At 41.5% G+C, this 26,662-nt stretch overlaps 1 protein-coding gene across 1 annotated transcript in view; it reads right to left on the bottom strand.

The window, feature by feature from the left end:
• The window catches only part of CHRNA7 (cholinergic receptor nicotinic alpha 7 subunit), a 272,056-nt gene extending 249,939 nt beyond the window's left edge, over window positions 1–22,117 (bottom strand). The window contains exons 1-2 of the mRNA XM_068272530.1: window positions 21,516–22,117; window positions 21,128–21,267 (exon numbers count right to left, since the gene is read on the bottom strand). Of these exons, the coding sequence (XP_068128631.1) occupies window positions 21,128–21,267; window positions 21,516–21,570 (195 nt within the window). The 5' untranslated portion in view covers window positions 21,571–22,117. The remainder of the gene's footprint in view (window positions 1–21,127; window positions 21,268–21,515) is intronic.
• Between the last annotated feature and the right edge of the window lie 4,545 nt (window positions 22,118–26,662).

Below are 26,662 nucleotides of genomic sequence, written 5' to 3'. Positions count from 1 at the left end.
TATATATATGACAGCTTATAGAGTACATTTACAGGGGCGTAACTAGATGTCCACAGGCCCCCTGCAAGAATTTGGATTGCCCCCCCCCGTGCCCGCTCAGGGCCGTTTTGGGGGGGCAGGAGGGATTGCAGCATGAGGGGAAGGCTTTGCACATCGGCGGGTAGGGGGGACAGTCCCCCCCATCCCTTCGGGCTCTCCTCTCAGCGCGCCACCCTCCTGCATCTATCACAGTGGAAGCAGCGGCGGCAGACACATACCTCCACCCAATGCCGGAGGTTCCAGTGGATGGAGGTATGTGTCTGCCTCCGCTGCTGCCACAGTGATAGATGCAGGTGGGGAGCACGCTGAGAGGAGAGCCCAAGGTGAGGGCTCCCCGCCAATGTGCAATGCTCTCCCCTCATGCTGCGATCCCTCCTGCCCCGCCAAAATGGCCCTGAGCGGGGCTGCATCCCCTATTGTTACGCCCCTGTACAAACATGCATTGATATGCCTGTATCTCAAAAGGGGTATAAATAACTCAAGTATATTGCATTATTCATAAGGGGCCCATTTTAAACATTTTATAGACGCTTTAATGTAAATATATATAATAAATGCCTGACAACTGCTTCCCCCTTCCTTTCTTACACACACACACACACACACACACACACACACACACACACACACACACACACACACACACACACACACACACACACACACACACACACACACACACACACACACACACACACACACACACACACACACACACACACACACACACACACACTTTTCCCCAGAGAGGTGATACTTTGAATATTGTATGGTGTACATGTTCAAAACATTTTTGCAGAAATGTTTTAACAGTAACAATAACTGACAAACATGAACTTGAAACTATAGCTAAGGTACTATATATTCCATGAGAAATCAATTTGCGTGTATGTGTTCCACATGTAATTTCATCATGACATTTCTTATTTAGATATTTTGCTGCTGAGCAGCTACAGAGTGCAGGGCATATCTGCCTTGTGTGCACTGACCCTCTTCTGATTATTAAGTGAGCAGTTCCAGGGGCTAAATTAATAGGAATAATAAAAAAATGTGCCATAAGCAGAGTCCTGTCAATCACATGCATAGCAGGAGTACCCCTGAAGGCTTCTGGGAATCCAGGTCCTGTTCAGGCTGACATATCTATAATCTCTCTCGCAATGACCCTGCACTCTTCCATGTTCTTATACTGCTGCTTAAAATCTGCAGCGATAATTATTTTTAAGTATGCTTTTAACAACCTAAAAAATGTGGAAAAGGACATTAATGCCACACATAATTAGGATGTATCATACACGTGTTTCATTTAAGAAGCAAGGCAAAAACAAACCTTGTGATAGAAGAAAAGAAGTGACATCTTAGAATAATGGACTTTGAAATTATTTCATGCTGGTCACATGGACACGAGTGGGAGCAATGCTTCACAACTGTAACGTTGCTTCTTTTCATTGTCTGCAAGTCCCACTCCTCAGGCTAGATATAAATATTCAGCATGAGTTTTGCGTGAGCAGCGCTATCTGGAAGAGAATGACTCAAGAGCCATGCCTGACAGATGAGTTTCTCTGCATGTGCCACAAACTTCTGTCAGAGTTTCAGTGGTAACACACCATATATCATGTAATACTATACCATGACATGTTATTCATAAGCTGAAGAGAAATCTTACAGGTGACATTTCTCCTGAAACATACAGTATGTATGACACTGCTTAAGCAACGCAGTCCCCCCCCCCCACCCCCCGCACCTGCGGGGTGTACTCCAATCATCATTTAATGTGACACTATTATGTTAACATTTCTGTTTTGCACTGAAAACCAGGATGTTTGCATTAACTAGTTAGGTCACACATATTAACCACTTCCCTACCACGCTATGTTTTGCTGATCGGTGCTGCGTGGGCTCTCCAGCCCGCAGCACCGATCAGCTAGCAGCCAGGCCGATCAGACTTCCCCCCTTTTTTCCCCACTAGGGGGATGTCCTGCTGCGGGGGTCTGATCGCCGCCGGCTGCTTGCGCTTGCGGGGGGGGGCTCTTCAAAGCCCCCCTCCGCAGCGCTTCCTGGCCTCCTTCCCCTTCCCTCCCTCTCCCTCCCCCTGTGAGCGGCGCAGGACGGATTTCCGTCCTGCGCCTGATGGGATAGGCTTTAGCCTATCAGATGCCGGTGATCCCCGGCCAATCAGAGGCCGGGGATCACCGATCTCCTCTACGGCGCTGCTGCGCAGCAGCGCCGTATACATGTAAACACCGGGGAAGATCTTCCCCGTGTGTTTACATTTACCCTGCGAGCCGCCGATCGGCTCGCAGGGTGTTCATGGAGACACCCTCCGGGAACTGACATGGAACGGCCGCTCATACGAGCGGCCGTTTCCATGGTATACACTTCTGGATTCAGGGGCGTGTATATACGCTCCGAGAATCCGGAAGTGGTTAATGTATGTGACGTGTGGGCTGCATGTATAATTTGAGGACTATCAGTAACATGAAATATCAGGGGGACTATAGATTCCTTAAATCCCATTTCCAGGATTCTTTTACCAACAACCACTCAGCCCTTTCCTCAACATGCACACATACACTCACACACACATGCACACACACTAACTCAACTAACGTGTGTAAACCCTCCCCAAAGTCACCTCCCACTCCCTCTACTCCTCTCACCTTATCAACACAACAGCTTTATTGATTAATATAAAGGTTGGTCTCGATGGCTATAAAAAGTCATACAAAGTGAGGAGTTGCGAGGTGCCATTGCCATGCCTCCTCCCAAAAGTGCCTGCAGGCAGTGGCGGCTCCAGGATTTTTTTGGGGGGTGTTATGCATGTGCTGGACCAACTTCTGGGGTAGGTGATGGCAAAAAATGTGTGTGGCCATAACCTACAGTGCACGAAGCGCGTCACAACAAAAATGGGCGTGGCCATGACTGGATGAGGGCGGAGCTAACTGTAGTTTAAAGTGAACCCGAGGTGAGAGTGCTAAGGAGGCTGCCATATTTATTTCCTTTTAAACAATAGTAGTTGCCTGGCAGCCCTGCTGATCTATTTGGCTGCAGTAGTGAACTGAATTACACCAGAAACAAGCATGCAGCTAATCTTGTCAGTTCTGACAATATTGCCAGAAACCCCTGACCTGCTGCATGCTTGTTCAGGGTCTATGGTTGAAAGAATTAGAGGCAAAGGACCAGCACGGCAGCCAGGCAACTGGTATTGCTTAAAAAGAGATAAATATGGCAGCCTCAATATTATTTTCACCTCGGGTTCCCTTTAAAAATGCAACGCAAAGACAGTGGGCAGGTTTGGTGACCCTTTCCCCAGAAAATTCACATAATTGTGCAGGTTTTCTCAAGAAAATACGTGTAATGTGAGCAGATTTGCCCAGAAAATACGTTCAATCATGTCCACAAATTTGAACACAAAACACGTTCAATCATGTGGCAGATTTGACCAGAAAATATGTTCAATCATGTCAGTAGATTTGACCAGAAAATATGTGCAATAATGTGGCAGACTTGACCAGAAAATATGTTCAATCATGTGGCAGATTTGACCAGAAAACACGTTCAATCATGTGGCAGATTTGACCAGAAAATACGTTCAATCATGTCAGCAGATTTGACCAGAAAATATGTGCAATAATGTGGCAGACTTGTCCAGAAAATACGTTCAATCATGTAGCAGATTTGACCAGAAAACACAATCATGTGGCAGACTTGCCCAGAAAACAATTCAATCATGTGGCAGACTTGCCCAGAAGACACCTTCAATCATGTGGCAGACTTGCCCAGAAAACACTTCAATCATGTGGCAGAGTTGACCAGAAAACACCTTCAATCATGTGGCAGACTTGCCCAGAAAACACTTCAATCATGTGGTACATTTACCCAGAAAACACTTCAATCATGTGGCAGACTTGCCCAGAAAATACACCTGTTAACCTCCCTGCCGTTCTAATTATTTGCTGCGCACTGCAGGGAGGGTGTTTTTTTGCATTTTTTTTTTTTTTAGCATGTAGCTAGCCTAGCGCTAGCTACATGCTTCCCCCCTCCCTGCAGCGTCCCCCCGTATGCGCCGATCGCCTCCGGCGCATATGCCCATCCGGAAATCCCGTTCTTTCCATGAGGGCTTCCCCGTCGCCATGGCGATGGGCGCAATGACGTCACCGACGTCATCGACGTCGTGACGTCAGAGGGAGTCCCGATCCACCCCTCAGCGCTGCCTGGCACTGATTGGCCAGGCAGCGCACAGGTCTCAGGGGCACCCTCTGATGCGGCGGTTAGCGGCGGATCGGCGGCAATCGTAAGTGACACGCAGCTAGCAAAGTGCTAGCTGCGTGTATAAAAAAAAATTATGCAAATCGGCCCAGCAGGGCCTGAGGAATCCTCCTCGGCAGGTTACCCCGAGCTGAGCTCGGGATAACCGGCAAGGAGGTTAATAAATTAAAAAAATAAAAACATTTACTCACCTGCTGAGGAACTCCTGTCCTGGCCTCCACCCGGCGCGCAGCTCCCACGATCCTCTGAGAGCAGGGCTACGGGAAAATAGCGCCCGAATCCCTGCACTGCAGACTCGAAGTCTCCAGAGCATGGCTTCAGATGCCATTTTACCGTAGCCCTGCTCTGCCGCTGCCGGAGCTCCGCGCTGCTGCTGCCGGTGAACTGACGCGGCGTCTGTTAGACGCCAAAAGTCAGTTCACGCTGGGAAGTGTTAATAGGGTGCTTGGACAAACTTAGGGGGTGCTTCAGAACTCCAAAGCATCCCCCTGCCGCCGCCACTGCCTGCAGGAGGCACTGTGATCATGCGGCGTCCAGACTAGAGCCCCTGCATGACATCATCACCAGAACCTTCAGGTCCAGGTGAGTACACAGGGGAGTTTGTGGGAAAAGAGACAAAACAAGGAGATAGTGTTCAGCAGCGGCCACTCCTCCTCAACCCGCCAGCAACATCCCACTGCAATGCGCAGACAGGCAGGCATTATGCAGGGGAGTCTGAGAGCATTGCATATATTCTAAAGCCCTGAGATTTTACAGCTGGCATAGCTTCATACTAGTCACATCCTGCAGGGGTGGCTGGCATTTTATGGTGTTAGCCATACCTCCCAACTTTCTGAGATAAGAAAGAGGGACACTTAAGCCACACCCCTACCTCACCCCTTATCACGACCCCTGCACACCCCCAGTCATGCATACCATAAAGATTTCATAAGAAAAATACTGTATGTTTTATAATACAACTCACACTGGTACTTTCTATCCTGGTTCATTTCCATTCAAATTAACATTTGAAAATAGAAATATATATTAATACAAAGAATGAGAATAAAGTTTAACGTCGTTTAAGCATATTTTCCGTAGAAGCATACATATATTTACACAGATCTGCATAGGAGTCCTGAAAGAGGACAAATGAGGAAGAAAGATGGACTGGGTTCCCAAAGAGGTCCCTTCCAAAAGAGGGACAGTTGGGAGCTGTGAGGTAGAGCCATCTGAGAAAATGACAGCCTGAAGTGCTTGCTGCCTGTGCTGCAAGGGTTAACTGACCCTGACAAATACTGCTGCTTGTTACCCAGAGCACATAACATTCCTGCACAGGGCAAGATAAACGCCTGTGTGTGTGTCTGGTAAATAACATAGCGTTATGGAAGCCCCCTCTCTCCTGTGCTCCCCCCACCCAGCAGTATAAGGGCACACTACCACGCAGTAGAAGAAGCTTTCTGTTTCTCACTTCTCCCAACTCCTCCGGTCACTGCTGTGAGACCAGCGGCATCTCTCTACACACATCACCATGCGATGGAGGAGGAGAGGAAGGAGATGCCAGCCACTAGGGGGAGCAGTGACTAAAGAATTTATAGCAACAGATGGCAAGGGGAGATAATGAGAAATTCGGTTGCACATTACTATGCCAAGCAGGGGGAGATGGTAGGATAAAGCGGGACAAAGAGGGAGCAACCCAGGACCCGGGAACAGACCCCCCCAAAACGTGAGAATCCCGAGAAAATTGGGACAGTTGGACAGTGTGGTGTTAGCTATGTACTCAAGCAGATTTTTCATTGTTTCAAGCAGCTTTAAACAAAGGTAATATTGCTGTAATTATTGTTATAGCAATGACCCCTGCCTCCATATGCCCTGAGAAGAGGTTGGTTAGAGCATCTCTACTGGTGTCTATTTTGACCTCATAAAAATCTTCCAAAAACTACTGCCAAAATCTATTTTTTTTTCTTCTTTACAAAAAAAGATTTAAAGTTCAACAAGCATCCCTAATACATAGTAAATTACAGCATTACTGCATCATTTACACTCTAAAACAGCCACTTACCACAGCTTTTTTTGCTGATAAAAATGACATGTCACCATCTTGATTTATTGCACCACATCAGGAGGTTAACTATCTCCTGTTCTAAAAGAGAGGTGAGCATTTTTCAGCCCCAAACATCTCCTGACTCTCTCTCCTGGCAACAGCTGGCAGACTGCCAAATGGGATGGAAGTTGTGGGGAAAAAAATAAGAGGCTGGAACTTGGTTACCAACATTTAAAGTTTACTTTCTACTTTCTTATTTTTTATTTTATGTTTGGTGTTAGAGCAGCTTAAATGAGAGACTTTAAATCAAGATGATAGAGGGTGCATCTGGGTACGTAGTAAAAAAAAAATTCACTCACCTCTAAAAGCCTACTGTGCGTAGACCTCGGAATTTCTTCCAATGTCATTGTAACATTAATTTTAATGAAGGTTGACTGTTGATCAGCTGCAGTTTGAGACCAGTTGCTCAGCGTTTTCCAGGTATAAAGAGACCATAATCTCAAGATCAAGCTCAGGTTGACAAAGTGAACTCAAAGTTCCATGTACAAAAGGCTTAAAGAGACTCAGAGATGAAAAACTAAGAAGAATCAATACTTACCCGTGGATTTCTCCAGCCCCCTAAACACTTGTGAGTCCCTTGCTGTCCTCCCATTGTCTGTTGTTGAGCCGCAATTACCCCCGGTAACTTGCTCAGCCGTGCCAGTCTAGGTCTTGTGCGCATGCACAAGAGGTCCGAGCATGCGCAGAAGACCCAGACTGATCCAGACTGAGGCAGTTACCGGGACTGATCGCGGCTGAAAGGCACGGGAGGACGGGGAGGGACTTACACGTGTTTATGGGGCTGGAAGAAGCTCTTCTTGGTTTTTCATTTCTGAATATCTTTAACCACTTCGCCATATCTGGACGCATATATCCGTCCAGATAGGCAGTGGTGCTGCAGCCGTGTTGTGCGCGCGATCGGGCGCGCGCCCGCGCGCGCCCCCGCTGCCTCACGCTACCCCCCCGATCAGTGAATGGGAATATAATTCCCATTCACCGATCCAAGTCCCCGGCAGAAATACCGACGCTTTCTCATCAGAGAGCGTGGTATTTCTGCCCCCAGGAAACAACTTCTCTTCATTTTAGTTCCTAGATGCGACATCGTTCGCATCTAGGAACTTTTTGAATGTGGCCATCTTGTGGCCAAATAGTAAACTGCACCCACATACCTGTATTGAATAAAAAATACATTATTTTACATCTAAAATTGGCTATTTACCTCCCAAACTAAAATTACCCAAATACATTTTTGTATTAAAAAAAATAATAAAAAAAATTACAATTAAAAAAAAAAAACTACATAAATAGTTACCTAAGGGTCTGAACTTTTTAAATATACATGTCAAGAGAGTATCTTATTACATTTTTTAAAATTATAAGCTTGTAAATAGTGATCGACGCAAATTGAAAAAATGCACCTTTATTTCTAAATAAAATATCGGCGCCATAAATTGTGATAGGGACGTAATTTAAATGGTGTAATAAGCGGGACAAATGGGCACATAAAATGCATGGGTTTTAATTACTGTAGCATGTATTAATTTTAAACTATAATGGCCAAAAACTGAGAAATAATGTTTTTTTTCCATTTCTATCTTAATCTTCCTGTTAAAAATGTATTTACAGTAAAGTGGCTCTTAGCAAAATGTACTACCTAAAGAAAGCCTAATTAGTGGCGGAAAAAACGAGATATAGATCAATTAATTTTGATAAGTAGCGATAAAGTTATTAGCGAATGAATGGGAGGTGAACATTGCTTGGATGCATAAGATTTTCGAAGCTGTAGGCTGAAGTGGTTAAAGATGAAGTTTATCTGCGTTAAGCCTTTTGGATGTAGCCGTGCCACCACCCATTAGCCCAGAGATCAATGAATGGGAACTCAGTTCCCATTCATTGATCTAAGTCCCCGTTAGAAAGACCGACGGCTTCTATGAGAAGCCGCGATCTTTCTGAAGTAAAAGAAAAATTCACGTCCTCCCTTCACTTCCTGTAAGCTCGCTTACAGGATCAAAAAACAAACGACTGAGGCCATAGAACTTTTTAATAAACAGACATACAATTACATTTATAAATTAACTGTTTACCTTCCACACTCTCCAAAAAATACTCAAATAAAATTTTGAATTAAAAAAATAAATAGTTACCTAAGGGTCTGAACTTTTTTAATATGCATGTCAAGAGGGTATATTACTACTATTTTTTTTTTTAAATTATAAGCTTGTAAAAAGTGATGGACACAAAACTGAAAAAAAATGCAACTTTATTTCCAAATAAAATATTGGCGCCATACATTGTGATAAATTAAATGGTATAATAACCGGGATAAATGGGCAAATAAAATATGTGGGTTTTAATTATGGTACTATGTATTATTTTAAAGCTATAATGGACGAAAACTGAGAAATAATGACTTTTTCCCTTTTTTCTTAATATTCCCATTAAACTACATTTAGAAAAAAATAATTCTTAGCAAAATGTACCACTCAAATAAAGCCTTATTTGTGGCGGAAAAAAACAAGATATAGATCAATTCATTGTGATAAGTAGTGATAAAGTTATTGGTGAATGAATGGGAGGTGAAAATTGTTTGCATGCATAAGGTGAAAAAATACTAAAGGCTGAAGTGGTTAAGCTGTGTACACACACATGACTAAAGTCGACTGAGGCGGCTGATAACGACCGCCTCAGCCGATAGTCAGGTGTGTGTGCAGTTGCCCCTGATGGCAGCCCCATAAGTGATCACCCAGGCGAATCAACTCACCTGAGCGGTGGCCAACTTCATTGTGCACAACACTCCCCCTCCCGCCACCTGACGTCACATAGGTGTTGCATGTCATCCTTGCGCCCCCCCCCCTTAGCAACAGAGCTCATTGTCAGCTATACAGCTGAATTCACGATCCCCAACGGATGACATCAGGTAAATTTGTGTGCGCACCTTTAGTTGCACAAATAATATTACATGGCAACAACGAGACAGGTGGCACTGCATAGTCTCAGGCTTCCCACAGATTTATTCCCAGGACGTCAATAAATCCAGCAAAGTGCAGAAATGTGATACACACTGCAGTGGGATGAGAGGAGGTGGGTGCCTGGTGACTGGAACGGAGCAGCTAACAGCTATTTAGCATCATGGGACGCTTGTTCACAGCCACCGCAACAAAATAATATGACAATGAATATTGCCATTAGGTGAAAGCTGAAGCCAAGTTGTGGATCTTTCATTATTTCTGAGTACTGGGGTTGAGGGAGTGCCACAGATCTGCACCGTTGCTACCTAGCCGTCCCCATGTTAGTCAGGGAGGTAAGCTGGCTCTATCTGTATCTTTAAAGATTAATGATAACTTGGAATGTATAAAACATACTTGTGCCTTCTCCCGCTGTATTGCACTTGCAAAGTGGATGATAAATGGTCGATTTTAAATAACTAGTATATACAGGGAATGGCCCCAAATTCTCTAAGAAAGTAAAGCATTTTAAATAAGTAGTAAACTCTGCAGCATACAGTACATTTAGCCAACATTTGTCAAGTTTTCTTGACAGAAAAACGACAGAGAAAGCCAGTTTTATACTTTCACTGCCCCTAAGCCAATTATGTTGTGGCTGCCCTTTCATGTGCTGGAGAAACCCTCACATCTATATGCGGGCGGCCCCCGCTCCCATGTGTTTCATCCATGTACAGCAGCACTTTTCTCTCATGAACAGCTCCCTAAGGCATGAGCTTCCCTTTTTCATGTGTTGATCCCCATTTTCAGCTTCCTCTTTCATATATGCTCTATTATACCCAGATGCCCTCTTGGGCAGCAGCTGCCCTAGGTGCAGGCTTGTGTGGATTTTCCAGAAATCCATCTGTGCCTACAGAAAAAATCATAACTGCTTTACATTATCATGTACAAACATTACTCGGTTGACTGCAGTTAGTTGAGGCAGTTGAGAATGGCTAACTGCCAGTTCACATAGGTAGCTGAGTAACACTACTACCACACAGTTCAGCTACCCAAAAGTTGGAAGCTGACTTACATTTAGTTAATGTACATGCAATTGAATGGGGTAATTTTAATTAGTAGGTGTACAGCAGTTGATAACTTTGTGGTTACCTTGTGATTGTGGTTGAAGACTGTATACGATATGACATTTAGTGAATGATTGGCTGATTGCCACCAAATCAGATGTAGTGAACTGGATACTGCACTGTCCAAGCGCCATACTACTGCAATGCCAGCTGCCTGCAAATGTCACATGCCTGTGGATGTATTATCCACTTTATTTAGAGTTAGAAAAAAATATTTATTCTCAAAGGTCGAACACAGTAAATCCACTTGTTGTTGGTAGAATGCCAAACACAAAAATAAAAAGTGTGACTCTAGCACTTCCTTCCAAAAAGTTAGGAGGGAATAACTTAGAAAAAATGAACTGTAAACCAACAAGTCATATTTGCAGACAACGAATAAACTGAAATAGTCACGTAGCTTGTTCAATTCTGCTCTAAGAGATTAACTGGATATAAAAGTTCAAAGCACAGGATGATAAAAGTATCTTGGTATCTAGATTCTCTTTAGAGTTTAAAAGTATACCGTTAAAACTATGAAACTGTTAACAGACGTAATTAAGCTGTTATCTTGAGTTTACACCGTGATCTCCATACAGACACACAGCGGTACATACTGTACCATAGAGAGCAGGGAAGGAACTGCAGGGGTAATACAGAAGACTGGTAAAATATATGTGAGATTGCTATATTCTGTGCAGGATCAGATACTGAGGAGCAGAGATTCCTCAACAGACATCAGTAGATAGAAACAATCAAGAATAATTATTGGAGGTGCCAGGAGTCCAGTGTCTAAATAACCTGGACCTGACCCTCTGACTGCGGCTGTATTTAAAGGACCACTATCAAAAAAAATGAAAAGTTAAAAATGCATACGTACATCTCTCCCAGAATGCAATGCACTATCAATAACTCTTTTCCTATGTTGTTGCCACTTTCATTAGGTAGTAGAAAGCTGACAAATATGACAGATTTTGGACTAGTCAATCTTCTCATGGGAGAGTCTCCATATTAAAGGACACCTGAACTGAGAGGGATATGGAGGTTGCCATATTTATATCCTTTTGAACAATACCATTTGCCTGGCTGTCCTGCTGATCCTCTGCCTCCAATACTTTTAGCCATAGACCCTGAACAAGCATACAGATGTTTTTGACTGAAGTTTGAGGGTCCATTTACACTTACAATGGTGAGTCGTATCGCAGTACTCCGCAGCTTGTTGCAGTGGCCATTAACTACTTCAGCCTAACTGGATGAGTATACACGTCCAGTGTAATTGTGGAGAGTGCATCACCAGTTTGTTACTAAATGAGGCATATGTGGTATCATTTTATCCGGGAGGAGTTGTATAATACATTTTGGTGAGGTTTAAAGCTTGGACCCACATCACATGAGAAATGGGTAGGGATAAACTCAATTCAACATAAAAATTAATTTTCAAAATTATAATCAAAGTTGGGAAAGTATTAGTATAGCTATACAAGACATATGGGGTAACATTTTAACCGTGATAAGTAGTAGAATAGATTTTAGGGTGTTTTAGGGTTAAGGGCTATGTCTTGTGTATTCTTTTTAGTAACAAACTGAACCAAAAGCAATAAAAATGTTGTATATTCTGTACCAAAACCAAGACTTGTAAAATGAAAACAAAGTGAAGGTGTATAAAAGAAAATAACTATCTTTTTACCTTAGGAACTTGACTTTTTGAGGGTATATTACAAATTTGCAAATAAGGTTTTGTAACCAACGACAGTGTACAATGAGAAAGCAAAAAAACACAAAACAGAAAGAAATACACCGTTCTTTCCAAATACAATATTGTCAGCATACATGGGGTTTAACTTATAGTTAGCACTGTTTATTTTAAAGCTATAATGGATGTAAATGGAGAAATAGTGTGTTTTTTCCATTTTCCCCTTATTTTCCCTTTAAATTCATAGAAAATAAGGTAATTACTAAACAAAAATATTGCTCACTAAAAGCCTAATTTGTCCTGGAAAAAAACACAATACATAGATCATTTAGGTGTGATAAGTAATAATAAAGTTATTGTCAAATGAATGGGAGCAGCCCTGATATGTGAAAATTGCTCTTGTCCTGAAGTGGTTAAAGTCAGACAGTGAAACATGACACACTGCCTATGGTGCGATGGGATGCAACGGAAGTGGTCCAGGTAATGCACAAGCTGCAGTACGTTACAGAGCAACTTTCACTGTAATCCTGGAAGTGCACAGGAAGTCGCATGTTTTTTTCTTTGGTCACAACACATGGCTATAAAGTGTTCCAAATCGCATCACAACCGCACAGCACAAAGTGTAAAAGGATTAGCCCAATGCTTGTTTCAGGTGTGTGATTCAAACACTACTGCAGCCAAACAGATCAGCAGGGCTGCCAGGCAACTGGTATTATTTAAGAAGAAATATGGCAGCCTCCAAAAAACTCTCAGTTCAGGTGTCCTTTAATACTGAGAATCTCCCATGAGGAGTCCAAAATCTGTTAGATCTGTCATCTTTTTACTATTCCGTGTAAGTGACAACAACATAGGAAAAAGGTAATTTACAGTTCATTTTATTCTGGGAGAAATGTACATTTTATATGTATATATTTTAAATTCTTCAGCATAGTTGTCCTTTACAGTTCATTTTATTCTGGGAGAAATGTACATTTTATATGTATGTATTTTAAATTCTATAGGATAGTTGTCCTTTAATACAGCTTTACCAACACTGCTCACAAGCAGCTGCTCTGTACGGTGTTCAGGAACACAGCTATGGAACATTGCTATGGGATACCATTTCAGTCTGACTTCTTTGAAGTGACTTCTCCCCTGCTGTCACAGTCACTAGCTACCTAGTGGATTTTTCATGGGATTACAATGAGACCGCAGACACAGACAGACAGCAATAAAAAAGCTACAAAAGAAAACATAATTAGTCCGGGGCCACTGCAGCATATATTACTCATTCAGTAAAGTAAAATCATTATAATTCAAGCATTGAAACCCACTCATACACAGCAAAGCCCACATTCTTGCAGCATGGCTTGGTCAGATCACATGTGAGCCGGCATTCATAATTTCTATACATCTACAGATTGCGTACCAGAGCAAGAGATGTTGCAGCTGTCAGATTATTAGAAGGCTATAAGACCATCTTACAAACTACTTTTTCAGTGATTGTCATCATTTTGGGAATCCTCACTGCACTCCTGATATAACCCACGTCACTGTGGCAACATTTACAGTCCTTTAGCAGACAATGGACCTGATTTACTAAAGCCACATACACATTTAAATGCTCTACTGCATAAAATGATCTTTAGAGATCTTTTTGGATAGCAGTTTTGGAATGATACAAACAATATTGCTATAGAACCAATAATATTGTGCAAGCTATCTGTCCTTCTGGACAGGAAGTACGTCACCAGGATTTCCGTAGATCCACACATGTGTACCGCGACACACTCCATCATTCACAGTCACTGCATAGCTATAGATTTGCGTTAATCCGCGCGGTAGGCACAGATCATGCGGTAACACACGGATGATTTTGCGGCAGCTATGTGGTTAGATAATTACTTTAGGTGCATCCCGTAAGTATGAAAGTCTCCATAGATTTTTATTGACTTAGTGGGATCTTGCAGTAAAATAGCTTACTGCAACGCCATAGTGTAAAAGGGTCCGTCAACAATTGACCCGATGGTGGAGCCTTGGCCCAATGATGGAGCCGTGGCCCAATGATGGAGCCGTGGTCCCGAGGGCAGGACCATCAGCTCCAGTTAGAACAGCAGGCGGCAATTGGATGGTTTCAGTTCCCCTGTCTGATTGGCCGCATGGCATCTGAAGGCTGAAGCAAGTCCTGTTAAGCTTGTGCCACATTGTGCACATGAATGGAATCCCTGAATCCTCTCTGCTCCATGGCTCGTTTCGGAACTCCTGCCTGTTCACGTTGATTGGTAAGTATGTTGCCTGCTGGGAGGACACAGGAACAGAGGCGACACCAGAGGACACAGTACTGAAGAGACACAGGACAGATGAAACACAGGGGTCAGAGAAGGAGACAGAAGGACACTAGGGGACAGAGGAGGACATGGGGAAAAGGAGGACACAGAGGAGCAGAGAAGACACAAGGGGATATGGACAGAGGAGGACACAGGAGAGACAGAGAAGGACACAAGAGGTACAAAGGGGACATAATTAGAGGGGTTTGGAGGGCCAAGGTCCACAAGATGACCGTGCACCATGGATGCACCAGGTTTAGTTTATTTTTTATTTTTTTTACCCTGGTTTTTGTCCTCTAAACCTAGGTGCATCTTATTGTCAGGAGTGTCTTATGGTCTGTAAAATACAGTATCTCTAGGCAGTTATTTACCTTTGACTGGTGAATGCAGTTCTGTGTGATGTGTTGATTATTTTTGTGCTAATACTGTTATTGCTCACAATGTGAGGGTAAAAAAGAGTGATAAAAATTATCTGTGGGCAATCTTTGTGAATTTTACCTTAGTTTTTCTGCCATATGTGATTGTTAATCTAAGTAGAATACCCCTGCAGGGAATACCTTTGAGAATGTCTGTTCTTATATTGCTGCTTTTTCTTAATAAAAATCTTTGAAACGAAAGTACAATTGCATGCCCTGATAATATCTTGCCTTGAGGGTGTATAGGGTGTATTTCTTTCCCCCCTGTGTCAGTAGAATTTAAAGGACACTTGACCCGTGGCAAAACTGCCTGCTGGAACCCAGGGCCGGTTCTAAACTTTTTGCTGCCTGAGGCAAACGTGTGAGGATGCGCTGCCCACCCCGATTTGGAATGATCGCACAGCACCCGACAATTCACTCTGCTTCATTTAATGTTCTCACATGACATGCTGCAGCTCAACACAATAGCACACTGGCTGGCTTTGATTCTATGACAAACAAACTGCTCACCCTCAGCCACTCCATTCCTCCTAAGTCAGGACAGCAGTGCCACTTCCTCCCTTCTGCTGTGCAAGTCAAATGTAAATGAAACACTGCTGCTCTCCTGCCTCCCCCCTCCTCGCTCACTGTCAGACTCCTCACACAGCACAACAAGCTGCTTTTCTCCAATCATGACCTTGCTCTCCTCTCGCTTCTCCTCCTACTCTGACTGCATGCTGTTAGTGTAAACACACAGTACAAAAATTCTGTCCCTGTAATCTCTGCTTCTGATGCAAATGTTTCACCTTGCTTTATGATAGAGCCGGCCCTGCTGGAACCACATAACTCTGTGTGTGGTCTGTTCCTCTTCTCATTCCCCCAAGTCACCATAATCAGTCCTTGAAAAATATTACTTAATGGGAGTGAACGGAGCAGGGAAGAGGAAGGAATGGGGGAGAGTGATAGGAGAGAACATTGGCACAAGCCAGCCTCTTCCTGATTTCAAATTTGACTTTCAGCAGAAAGCCAGATTATGGAGTGATTACGGGAACCATGGGTAATAAGGAGAGGAATGGACAACATACAGAGATATGTGCATCCAGCATGAACATACATCTGTGCTTAGCTTAGGTAGCTTTGCCTTGGATCAGGTGCACTTTAACACATTAAGATAATTTTAGCTCATGGCAAGTCCCTGGTTAATTGGTAATGTCTGTTATCTGGTAGTCTGCATAGGAAAGAATGCTTTTATGACTTACATAGAAAAAAGTCCTAACCATAATACTTTAAATAAAAAAATGTATTTCTCAACAACAAGTAAATAACCTAAACAATTGTTTGATAGGCCACACCTTCATTCCAAAACCATAACTTCCTTGGCAAACAAACCTAATCTTTCCTATTATATATGTTCTCCCTAATGCTTACTGGTTTTGCCAGTACCAGAAATGATTGACCTTAGCTGAAAACAGGAGGACCAAGTGGCAATTACCGCTTTAGTCAGAGGAACCATCCCTCACCAAAGCCACATTAAGGCATTGCAATAAAACAATTTCTGAAAGAAATCTCTGTCTGCAGTGCTTTCAACACAATGGATTGTATAGGTTTTGCCCATTTTGTTGTTGTTAGCATTGAAACAATAAAAGTAAAAGATCAATGAGTGGAATTGCATTCTAATTTAACACTGGACAAATTGTTTTCTGGTTCAGTGTCACTTTTGTCACAGCCTGGGTCTCCTTAATTAGATTATTAGCTTGGCTGAGCAGGGCAGTTTATTTAAAATGCTCTTATAACATAATGTAAAAACGAACAGCCTTGCATAATAACAATACGCACTATACAGTAATGTACTGTAATCATATAGCTGAGACTTTAAGAGTTTGGAGAAGGGATACATGGTGATATTTTATAGTGAAGAAGTTGATACATTGTTGTTTGTCATTTGCTTTACAAAAAGTACCATGGGGGATGTTAGGAAGTGCTTGCCAGATTCATGGTTGGCTTTCGTATCTGGAGAAATTGTACTTTCAAAAAATGGGTTAGGGCAATGCCAGCTAATACTGAAAAATGATATTCAGTTACAGGAACTATGCATTCCTTTCCCTTGTCTACGATCACTCATCAACTGTCCGGAGGTGGACAGCAAAAAGACATGGACAGAAATCAGCAGAAGTATTCCCTATTGCATGACAGTTTCCTGGGGACGTCAGGCTGTTCTATAATTCATTTCCTAAATATTTGAACAACGCTTCTTTTAGCCAAATAGTATTTGGCTCAGAAATTCACACCCCCTAAGAGAAGTGTCTGTGGAGTGCCAGGTCTGCAAACATTATTAAAGAACAGCATAATGTTACACATACTGTATGCTAGAGAGCTAGCTATAAGTACATTCCCCAGGGAAGCAGCCCAGAATCAGCACATTGGCCAGTTCCACAGTATTTATTGTTTCCATTTCTGTAAAAGCTCTGAAGGAACGCAATCTTCAGGTTCAGAGAAAAATGTCATTTCTGTACACACGGGCATTAAGGATATTTGTTTCTGTGATGACTTTACATTAAACAGGTCACTCTTAGAACTGACAAGACATTCATTTTGACCACTTGAGAGGGAATGTAAAATAGAATTAGGACACTAGTGACACTTCTAGCAGTCATCTTTCATTTTTTTAAACAAAAAATCATATAACCCATTTATGGCATGTTCCATTGGTGTATTTATTTCAGTAAATTCTATAATTCCACAATATCATATACTACCAATGTATACAGACTGGACAGCATCATAGCTAAGTGGTTATTACTCTTTAAACAATTAGCTAAAATGCCCTTTATTTAAGAGGTCCAATCAGAGGTGCTGAACTGTTTTGGGCCATGGAAGGTCCATACTCATAGCTATGAGTACATCTACACAAATTAGATGAACTCCTATACATGGAAGCTGTGATTATGATGTGACGTCTTACAGGATGTATGAAACAAAGCCAGGTAAACTACAAAGACAGAATACTTAATCAGTCTGTATCGTCTAAGGAAGATCACCTGATCACCAAAAACTAGAAATAAACTTTTCAGTAACTTGTTATTTTGACAAGGAAAAGATTTCTGGACCCATTCATGACTAAAGCAAACCACACCTCACTTGGTTCAGTCATATAGGATGGATAAGTAGGTCCAGTTGCACGAGAGGAGTTCTGGCATTACAGCCATGCAGAAGCAAATGAACACAAAAACCACTGTAAGAAAAAAAACTTGCCATGATTATTGAAATAAGGTGTTTCTCATGTAAAAAAAAATGATGACCAATTTCTTCCAAACAGAACGTGTCAATTGGATTGCCTCTGAAACTCACAACCAAGTATAAACCCACCCATACCATTGTCTCTGGATGACAGTCAAGCACTGCAGGAGGTCTGACAACTTCTACAACAGGTACTCTAGGGGTTGAACCAGACAGTTTGGGGAAATTTTGCTAACTTCTAAAGCTCAAAATGTTTTGAGGGAAAAAAAATGAGTCACAGGTGTTATTCTTTCTTAATATTCAATGAAGCTTCACAGATTTCCTCTTTAACCTACAGCTTTCCATCCTAAACCCGGGAGTCATTTCCAATCAATTCGACTTACTAGTTAGCAACTATGCCATTTTATCCTGCTTCTCGTGCTGAGGGCAACGTAATTACAAGCTTCACATTCAACAGTGAATTACTTTTACTTGTCAGGTACTTGGTACCACTTGCGAATTGGGACAACAACTCTGCTGTTTAGAAAATAACAGATTAGCTGCTCTCCCTATATTTAATCATGCTGACATTGTTTAGATAAAGGAACAAGAAGATAAACATTGTCAGTGCAATACAAAAGTGCCTCAAATCTACATTCAAGTGGATGAAACGTTTAATCCATTTTATCTTTTGAGGTCTGATTTTGGTAAAGCTCAAAAAAACGTTGTCTTATAAACAGCTGAGGACAGCTCTGACCTTTCTATTTCCTTTTCCATCCAACCTTGTTAATACATGCCTTTATCTAGACAATGGCAGAATGCTTTGACATGAGACATGCAGCCATACAAAACAAATCTCTTGTTAATTTAATGGTAGATTCATGTTTCTGAGGTACAATTTTATGTAATTATTTTGCAGTGCAAGGGTTACAAACACTAGTGCTTTTATCTATACAAATGTGCCAGTTCAAGAGCAGCCAAATTCAACCCAGGATCTCCTGAAAAGTAAACACTTCTAGCTGACTGAGGAAATACTGCTGATAGCAAGACAGGGCTATAAAGTTCATACTATTATCATGTACTTTGCTTTTCAGCTAAATGAAGCATATTTTACATCAGACTGCCATGGCTCCTGTTAAGAATGCAGCCTTAGATATTCAGCACTTAAACTGAAAATAAAATAAAATAAAATTTGAGACTATGTTGTATGCTACTAATGTTACATTTACCATCAGTGCTACAGATACAATTAATTCATTCATTTTCAGTTCAGGTTTGCTTTAAGTTACATGCCATTTAATTTTGATCAACTTGTTTGATAAACATATCAACAGCTAATCAAACATGAATTTGTCACAACAGCATACACAGCAATCACTGTATGGTCAACTCTGCAATGAAGGAAGTTCCAACAAAAGAAAATCTAATTGAAGGAAGGGTATTCTCCCAAATTCAATCAAACAAAAATTAATTAAAAGGTCCACCAAATATTTGCATGACCGATGAAAATTTCCTCAGTTCACCAATCAAGTTTTGGTGGGTTTTTTTGCACCTAATATTGATCAGTTTTCATCAATCAAATTCAAAAATAAGAAATCAATTTGCAGTCAATTTTATGAAATAATTAGACTACTTAATCAAGTGGAAGAACCAACTATAGTATGCCAAGCTTTAGTGGCTAAGTTGTCTCAGGTGTGCATTTATATAACACTGACATTTTCCACAGCAGTTTGCAGAGTCCATAGCATGTCACTAACTGTCCCTCAAAGGAGCTCACAATCTAATACCTACCACAGTCCTAGTCTACTGCCTCTACCATCATCTCAGGCCAATTTTGGGAGGAACTAATTAACTTATCAATTTGTTTTTGTGGTGTGGGAGGAAACCAAAGTGCCTGGAGAAAATCCATACAAAAAACAGAAACAGGAAATACAAACTCCATGCAGAGAATGTAATCTGCAATCTGTTTTTCATACCATAAAAGTAACAAATTCAAGATATTAGAAGAATCTGCATTTCCTACTCAAACGTATGCTACCAGAATCAGGAAATAACATACACCAAGCTAAGCCAATCAGAATCTATGCATTAAATTCATTACAAGAGCAACATATACTATATCCAAGGACCAGAACAGAATGCTATTGATCTATTAATGTGCATAGGTGGAGATTATTCAGCATACTGCAGATGATTTTGTCACAAGTATTTCAAAATGCAGCGACAGTATTTTTATGTTATTACAGTATGTTCCCTCTTACGAAAGTCTGAGTTTATATCATTATTAGCTCAAGTACTCCTTGACCTACAGACATGTTTACAGCACACTCTTGTGAATGTTTTCAAAGCATTTGCTTAAGCTTTTCATTAATAACAATGTATCTATCCAGGGATTTATTGATTTATTATTTTCTAATAGTCAAACTTGTTATTATGACCATTACAATTGCAAGTACCTTTTAAACCAATGAGATATGTTTGCATTATTGAAACTAATGAGAGAATAGGGACCTCTATGAAAGTTATCACTGTTCACAATAACTTTAGATAGTGTTCCACATGTTTAGTGACATAGATTCGGAGCTATCTGACAAAACTACTAGTATAGTTCATATTGCCTCAATCTAAGATCATATGAAATAACAGATGAAAATACTGCAGTAAATAAAGGCAAAAAGGCACATTCGCAAGATGCAAGTATAAAATATAGTCTTGTGTCACAAAGCAGTACATTCCTGTGATTAAATAAATATGCTTTTTTAATGACATCACACAGTTTAATCATAGCAGCAGCTCCCACCGCAGAGCAATTTATGTAATTTACAAAATGATATGTTAGTTACATTATTAACTGCTCTCTCCACATTATTCCAGCTTATGCTTCTTGATGACTGTTTGCATCATTAAGCATTACCTGCACTCTCCTCTCTCAGTTCACCAGATACCAGGCTGCACATAAGACTTTTCAGATGTGTAGAACTGTAGTGAACAATGGTACAGGAAAGGGACCATTCTTGTTAGAATCATTGTCCTCCCCTGACCCTACATCCCAAGAATGCATCTGAATACAAAGCAGTTTGACATCATCATTCATATCTTACTTACCACATCCATGATCTGCATCAGACTCATTCCAAAGTATACAGTGAGGGGATGGGAGTCATTAGAAACAGGTCTCTCTAGAGGGTTATAGTTCTTCAGTAATTCCTTGTAGAGCTTTCTCTGGTGCTCTCCTTGCATGGACACTTCAAGAGAAAAGCATGATCAGCACTCACTCTGCAATATTTCAGCACACAGTAACATGAGCATGGGCAGTGTATCAATATTTTTCTAGTGACATTTGGATGTGCCTTTACACCACGCATCTCAACATCACAAAGCACTAGCCTGTTCTGCACATACACAGCCAGTGCATAAAACATTCAGTCATGATGGAGTGTTATGAAATAGCAGGCATGGGTGAAATGCAGGGTGAGGGGGGAGATCAATTTACCATTTATCAAGCAGACTGATAAAATCATCCACACACTGAGCTCGCCAGCTCCCATTGTACAAGATCGACACAAGGAGGTCTTCAGATTCCCAGCTAGGGGGAAAAGTTTATGATCCAAGGAGAATACAGAGTCCTGGCTGATGTGAAGGCTCAGCTCAGTGCAGAGGGAGAGCGGCTCCCTGGCTGAAGCAGACTCAGGCAGGCTGTGGTGCTGATGCTGAGGATATTACACACTACTAGACGATGACAGCTAATAAAGTGCTAAGGGCCACAGTCCCCAGTGCCTGTCAGTGAGAGCAGACTAATGAGGGGGATTACAAGAGTCTCTTCAGAGTTTATTGTTGTATTTATTGGGGGAATCCCGGTAGTTTCATGTTGCCGATCACTCCCCCTGGCAGAGAGACGTAAGCTTAGTACTGACACTAGCAGGAAGGGAATGGCTCCATGTAGATCCTCTCCACGTGAAGCTGACTTGTGTAGCCCTGTTTCAGTCTGAGCTCTGTTCATGGTACTGTATTTTATAGCATCTGGGAGCAACCCAGGCGAGGAGGAGGCAATCCAGCAGCCCCGATCTGATGCATGTGCGGCTCCTTAACCCCTCCACTTCTGAATGAACTGTGCAGACCTATGGGCTGCCAGGCTGTTGCAGCAATCATCATGTCTTAGCAACTGGGCTACAGCTTAGCAATGCAGCAGCTTCATACAGTCCAACTGTATTAATAATTACCTCCCTAACAAAACACCAGGAGGCAAGCATTACATCCAATAAGAGAATGTGTGGATATATATATAATATATATATATATATATATATATATATATATATATACATATATATATATATATATGTATATATATATACATATATATATATATATATATATATATATATATATATATATATATATATATATATATATATATACACACACACACACATACACACAGGTAAGTTAATTGGAATCCCCCCAAACTTACCCTAAACTGTGTTGTGTATATTAGACTATGACTGTGGCAGGGATGTTAGATGTGAGCTCTTTTGAGTATTAATAATCTGTAGAAGGAAGTAATTGCCATTTGTAACAAGATGCAGTCCATGCATTCATGTTGGTTACCTCATTGTATGGACTTTTCTTGTATTATAATAATGCCATTATGATGATTTATTAGCAGCACTGATGCTGCACTGTACATAAATGCACACTTCACAAAAGTCCCTTCTAGTACAGCAAAACCTTGGATTGCTATGACTTGGTTCTTCTCCCTGTGATGCTGCAGGATTGTACTTAAAGGATATCTGAGGGGAGTTGTAAAATGTATCTTTACTTACCTTGGGCTTCCTTCAGCCCCTGGAGGTCTCGTGTGTCCCTCACCACAGCTCTGGTCTTTTCCTGGGTCGCTTCTAGAGTATCATGACCCCGATGAGTTGGCATCTTCTGCACATGTGTGGGCGTGCACCTGTGTCAAGTGCAAATGCGCCCATGTCATCAGGAGTGTACTGCGCGGCCCCCGCATGTGCAGATGACGCCAACCCATCAGGGAGTCTGCGATATTTCAGAGGTTGCCAGCGCGACTCGGGAGAAGACCGGAGTTGTGGCGAGGGACATACGTGACCTCTAGGGGCTGGAAGAAGCCCCAGTTAAGTAAAGATAGATTTTACAACTCATCTCAGATATCCTTTAGGACAACTAAAGTGAGAGGGATATGGAGGCTGCCATATTTACTTCCATTTAAAAGACACCAGTTGCCCAGCCATCCTGCTGATCCTCTGCCTGTAATACTTTTAGCCATAGACCCTGAACAAGCATGCAGCAGATCAGGTGCATCTGACATTATTGTCAGATCTGACAAGATTTGTTGCATGCTTGTTTCTGGTGAAATGCACCCTGTATGTATTTAGAGAGTTTAACCTGTCTTATTCCCCCTGATCTGTGACTAATCACCACCAAATTTGATCTCTCAGCTGTATCAGCTTAGGAATCTCCTCTGCCATGGCAGTGCAGCTAATTTGTAAACACAGGATGTTAGCAATATGTCTGCTTCCATGAAAGCAGGAAGTAGACACATTACAGATTTATTGCAGGATGGTTATCAGCTGTAACAAAGACATGTTTTCTTTAAAGGTTATTATCCTTTTGTGTATCTTTTAGAGCAGAGAAGAAGTTCTGAGTTCATGTTTGCTTTAAAGTCACACCCAAAAAAAGTTGGAGTTGAGCCACCAGATAGCAATGGTTCTGTACACATCACTATGTACTCTACTGATCTGATCTGAGACAAGCTTTTGAGCTTTGGGTCCTATGGGAGAAAAGTGCTTTACAAATGTTTTGTTGTAGTTGTTAGTTGTAGTGGAAGTTATTTTTACAGTGTATTATGCTTCTATAAATGTTTTTGGATTGTGGAATTAATAATCTGAGTTTTCATTAATCCGTATGAGGAAATTTTCTTAGATAAAAGAGGGCTTTGGATTACAAGCGTACTACCAGAATGAATTGTGCTCGCAAACCAAGGTCCCACTGTACTCTGAGGCAGAGTGTGTAGTCATGGGAGGGACATCTTTTAATCATATTTGTGAATTCTACTTCCACAAAGTCATATTTTCTATTAATCTCCACATGGCATGTCACAAGTGTTATAAAGAGCCTTCCAGACGTTGTCAGTAGCTGCAGCTAAATAGCTGGGTGGGACTGCGAATTCTTTCAATCGTGAAAGTGTCCCTTGGGCCAGTTATCCCCTCACAGCTGTGAACAGGAAGTTTTGTCTGACATCAATTTGCTGTTAGCTGCAGTCCGATCTGTCAGAATGACAAAGGTGCATTCAAGTCCTTTTTTTCCCATCAACCATGACAAATTTCACCCAAGAGGTTCAGATCTAATGCCTTTATTTCTGCCAGTTTCCCAGCTGCGCTAACCTTTGCTGGTTATTTTGATTTTCTGAACATATCTGCTGTATCGCAACAAAAGATTGTAAAAAATGTAAGTGCACCCAATGGAAGACATTTTCTGGTCTAAAATGTGTGTGTTAATAGCTGAAAACAGATTAGTAGAAGATATACTGTACACCAGCCATAGCTCTGAAACCACTGACAGTAAATGAGCCAATATATCTAGCAATATATGGGCAGACCGACCAAGAGACAGATCTCTCTCTAATCAAATCTGATTGGAGTGAGATCTGTTGCAGGCCCATACACCGCAGGCCGATTTCTGATAGGTTCAGGAAGAAATCTATTAGAAATCAGCTGACCCATGCTGCCGATGTTGCCTGCCTGCCCCCCCTCCCCCCTCCCAATGTAAATGTACCTTTACCGTGGCGCAAGTATTAGCGCACTTTTGATCGTTCAGACGTGCTGGCTGCGGTAACAATTTTCATCCAATTCAATAAACTTATTGAATTGGATGATCGATCGAGCCCCAAAATCAGCAGATGTATGGCCACCTTAAAGTGGAACTCCAGTGAAAATAATGTAATAAAAAAGTGCTTCATTTTTACAGTAATAAATTATTTAGACAGTGTTTTTCCATTGTAAAATCTTTCCTCTCCCTGATTTACATTCTGACATTTATTACGTGGTGACATTTTTACTGCTGGCAGGTGATGTTATTGGAAGGAGATGCTGTTTGCTTTTTTTGGCAGTTGGAAACAGCTGTAATCAGCTGTTATTTCCCACAATGCAACAACGCTGGGGTGACATCTTTAGTTCTGCCAGGTGATCTGTACAGAATGTTCGTTACTGAGAGTTCTATACACAGAAGGAGATATAACTTGCTTAACAGTTGGAAACAGTTGTTATTTTCCACAATGCAATCCGGTTCACAGACAGCAAACTGTCAGGACCATGGTTATGACAGCACTCTGTCAATATCACACCACAATATCAGCAACACAGTGGCATAGCAATAGAGGATGCAGAGGTTGCGACTCCACCGGGTCTCTTGGGCTAAAGGGGCCCTCCCTCAACTGTAATATTAGCTCTTTATTGGTCTTGTGTTGGTAATCATTGCTTCTCTAGATGCTTTGAATAGTAGTAATCATTATCAAACCCCCATCCCTGTCTTGCACCTCTGACACTGCAGCTGTCCTTGGCAGGTTTTGGTGAGCCGTATCAATTGTTGTGTATAGAGTGCTTGGGGGGGCCAAATGCAAAACTGGGGCCCATAGTTCCTTATCTATGTCACTGTAGTCATGCGAACCCCCTGATGCTCTATTTGATAAAAAGGTAAAGATTTAATGTGGGAACGGGGGTATCAGCTACTGATTTAGATGAAGTCCAATCCCGGGCTAAAGTTCCTCTTTAAAGAGAATCTGTACTGTCTGATTTGTACAATAAAAAACATACCAATCGAGTCACTGTGATCTCCTGGATTCCTCTTTGCCATTTCCGCCACTCCCCGCTGTGATCCTGGCTTTTAATCGCCAGTTTTAGGCACTGTTTTCAAACAAAAAACATGGCCTCTAACCAGGAAGTGATGTTTGTGTATATATATATATATATATATATATATATATATATATATATATATATATATAATCTATATGCATATATATATCATGTTACAGTATACTACAAGTTTTTATTACATAGTGAACTCCAGTCAGGGATTCTCAGTTTCTCAGCACGGGAAGCTCCTTTCCCCCTCAGCCAAGCTGAAATTGAGAACAGAGAGCTGTTTGTGACTAATAAACAAAGCACACACACAGAGCCTGCAGGGGGCGTGCATAACTTCTCCCTATCACAGCAGAGGCAGTGCATTCCTCTCTGGCTCGACAAAGCTTGACAAAGAAAAGAAGATTAGATATATTACAGAGACAGTGCAACTAGAAAAGACTGCAGTAAGCCAGACCACATTAGAACAGGTATAGGAACTTATAGGATAGAAGAAATAAGGCTGAAGATTTTGTTACAGAGTCTCTTTAAGTAAGCTGATGTAATATTTGTAACAATAAATTACTGATATTCTATCTATTAGCATTGCCTAATTTAACCTGCAGTGACATTGAACGTATGCAGGAAATGTAAGGACATGGATGGAACAAATAAAGGAAAAGATTTTTATTAGATTGTCCATAAATTTATACAATTGACAACTTGCAGCGCTGCACTGTGAAGATCAGTGACATCACACACATTTCAAATTAAGTCATTTATG

This window comes from Hyperolius riggenbachi, chromosome 3 (genome assembly GCF_040937935.1).
Source record: "Hyperolius riggenbachi isolate aHypRig1 chromosome 3, aHypRig1.pri, whole genome shotgun sequence".
Lineage (NCBI taxonomy): Eukaryota > Metazoa > Chordata > Amphibia > Anura > Hyperoliidae > Hyperolius > Hyperolius riggenbachi.
The sequence above is the reverse complement of the archived record's forward strand: the minus strand, read 5'-3'. Positions and strand labels throughout refer to the sequence as shown.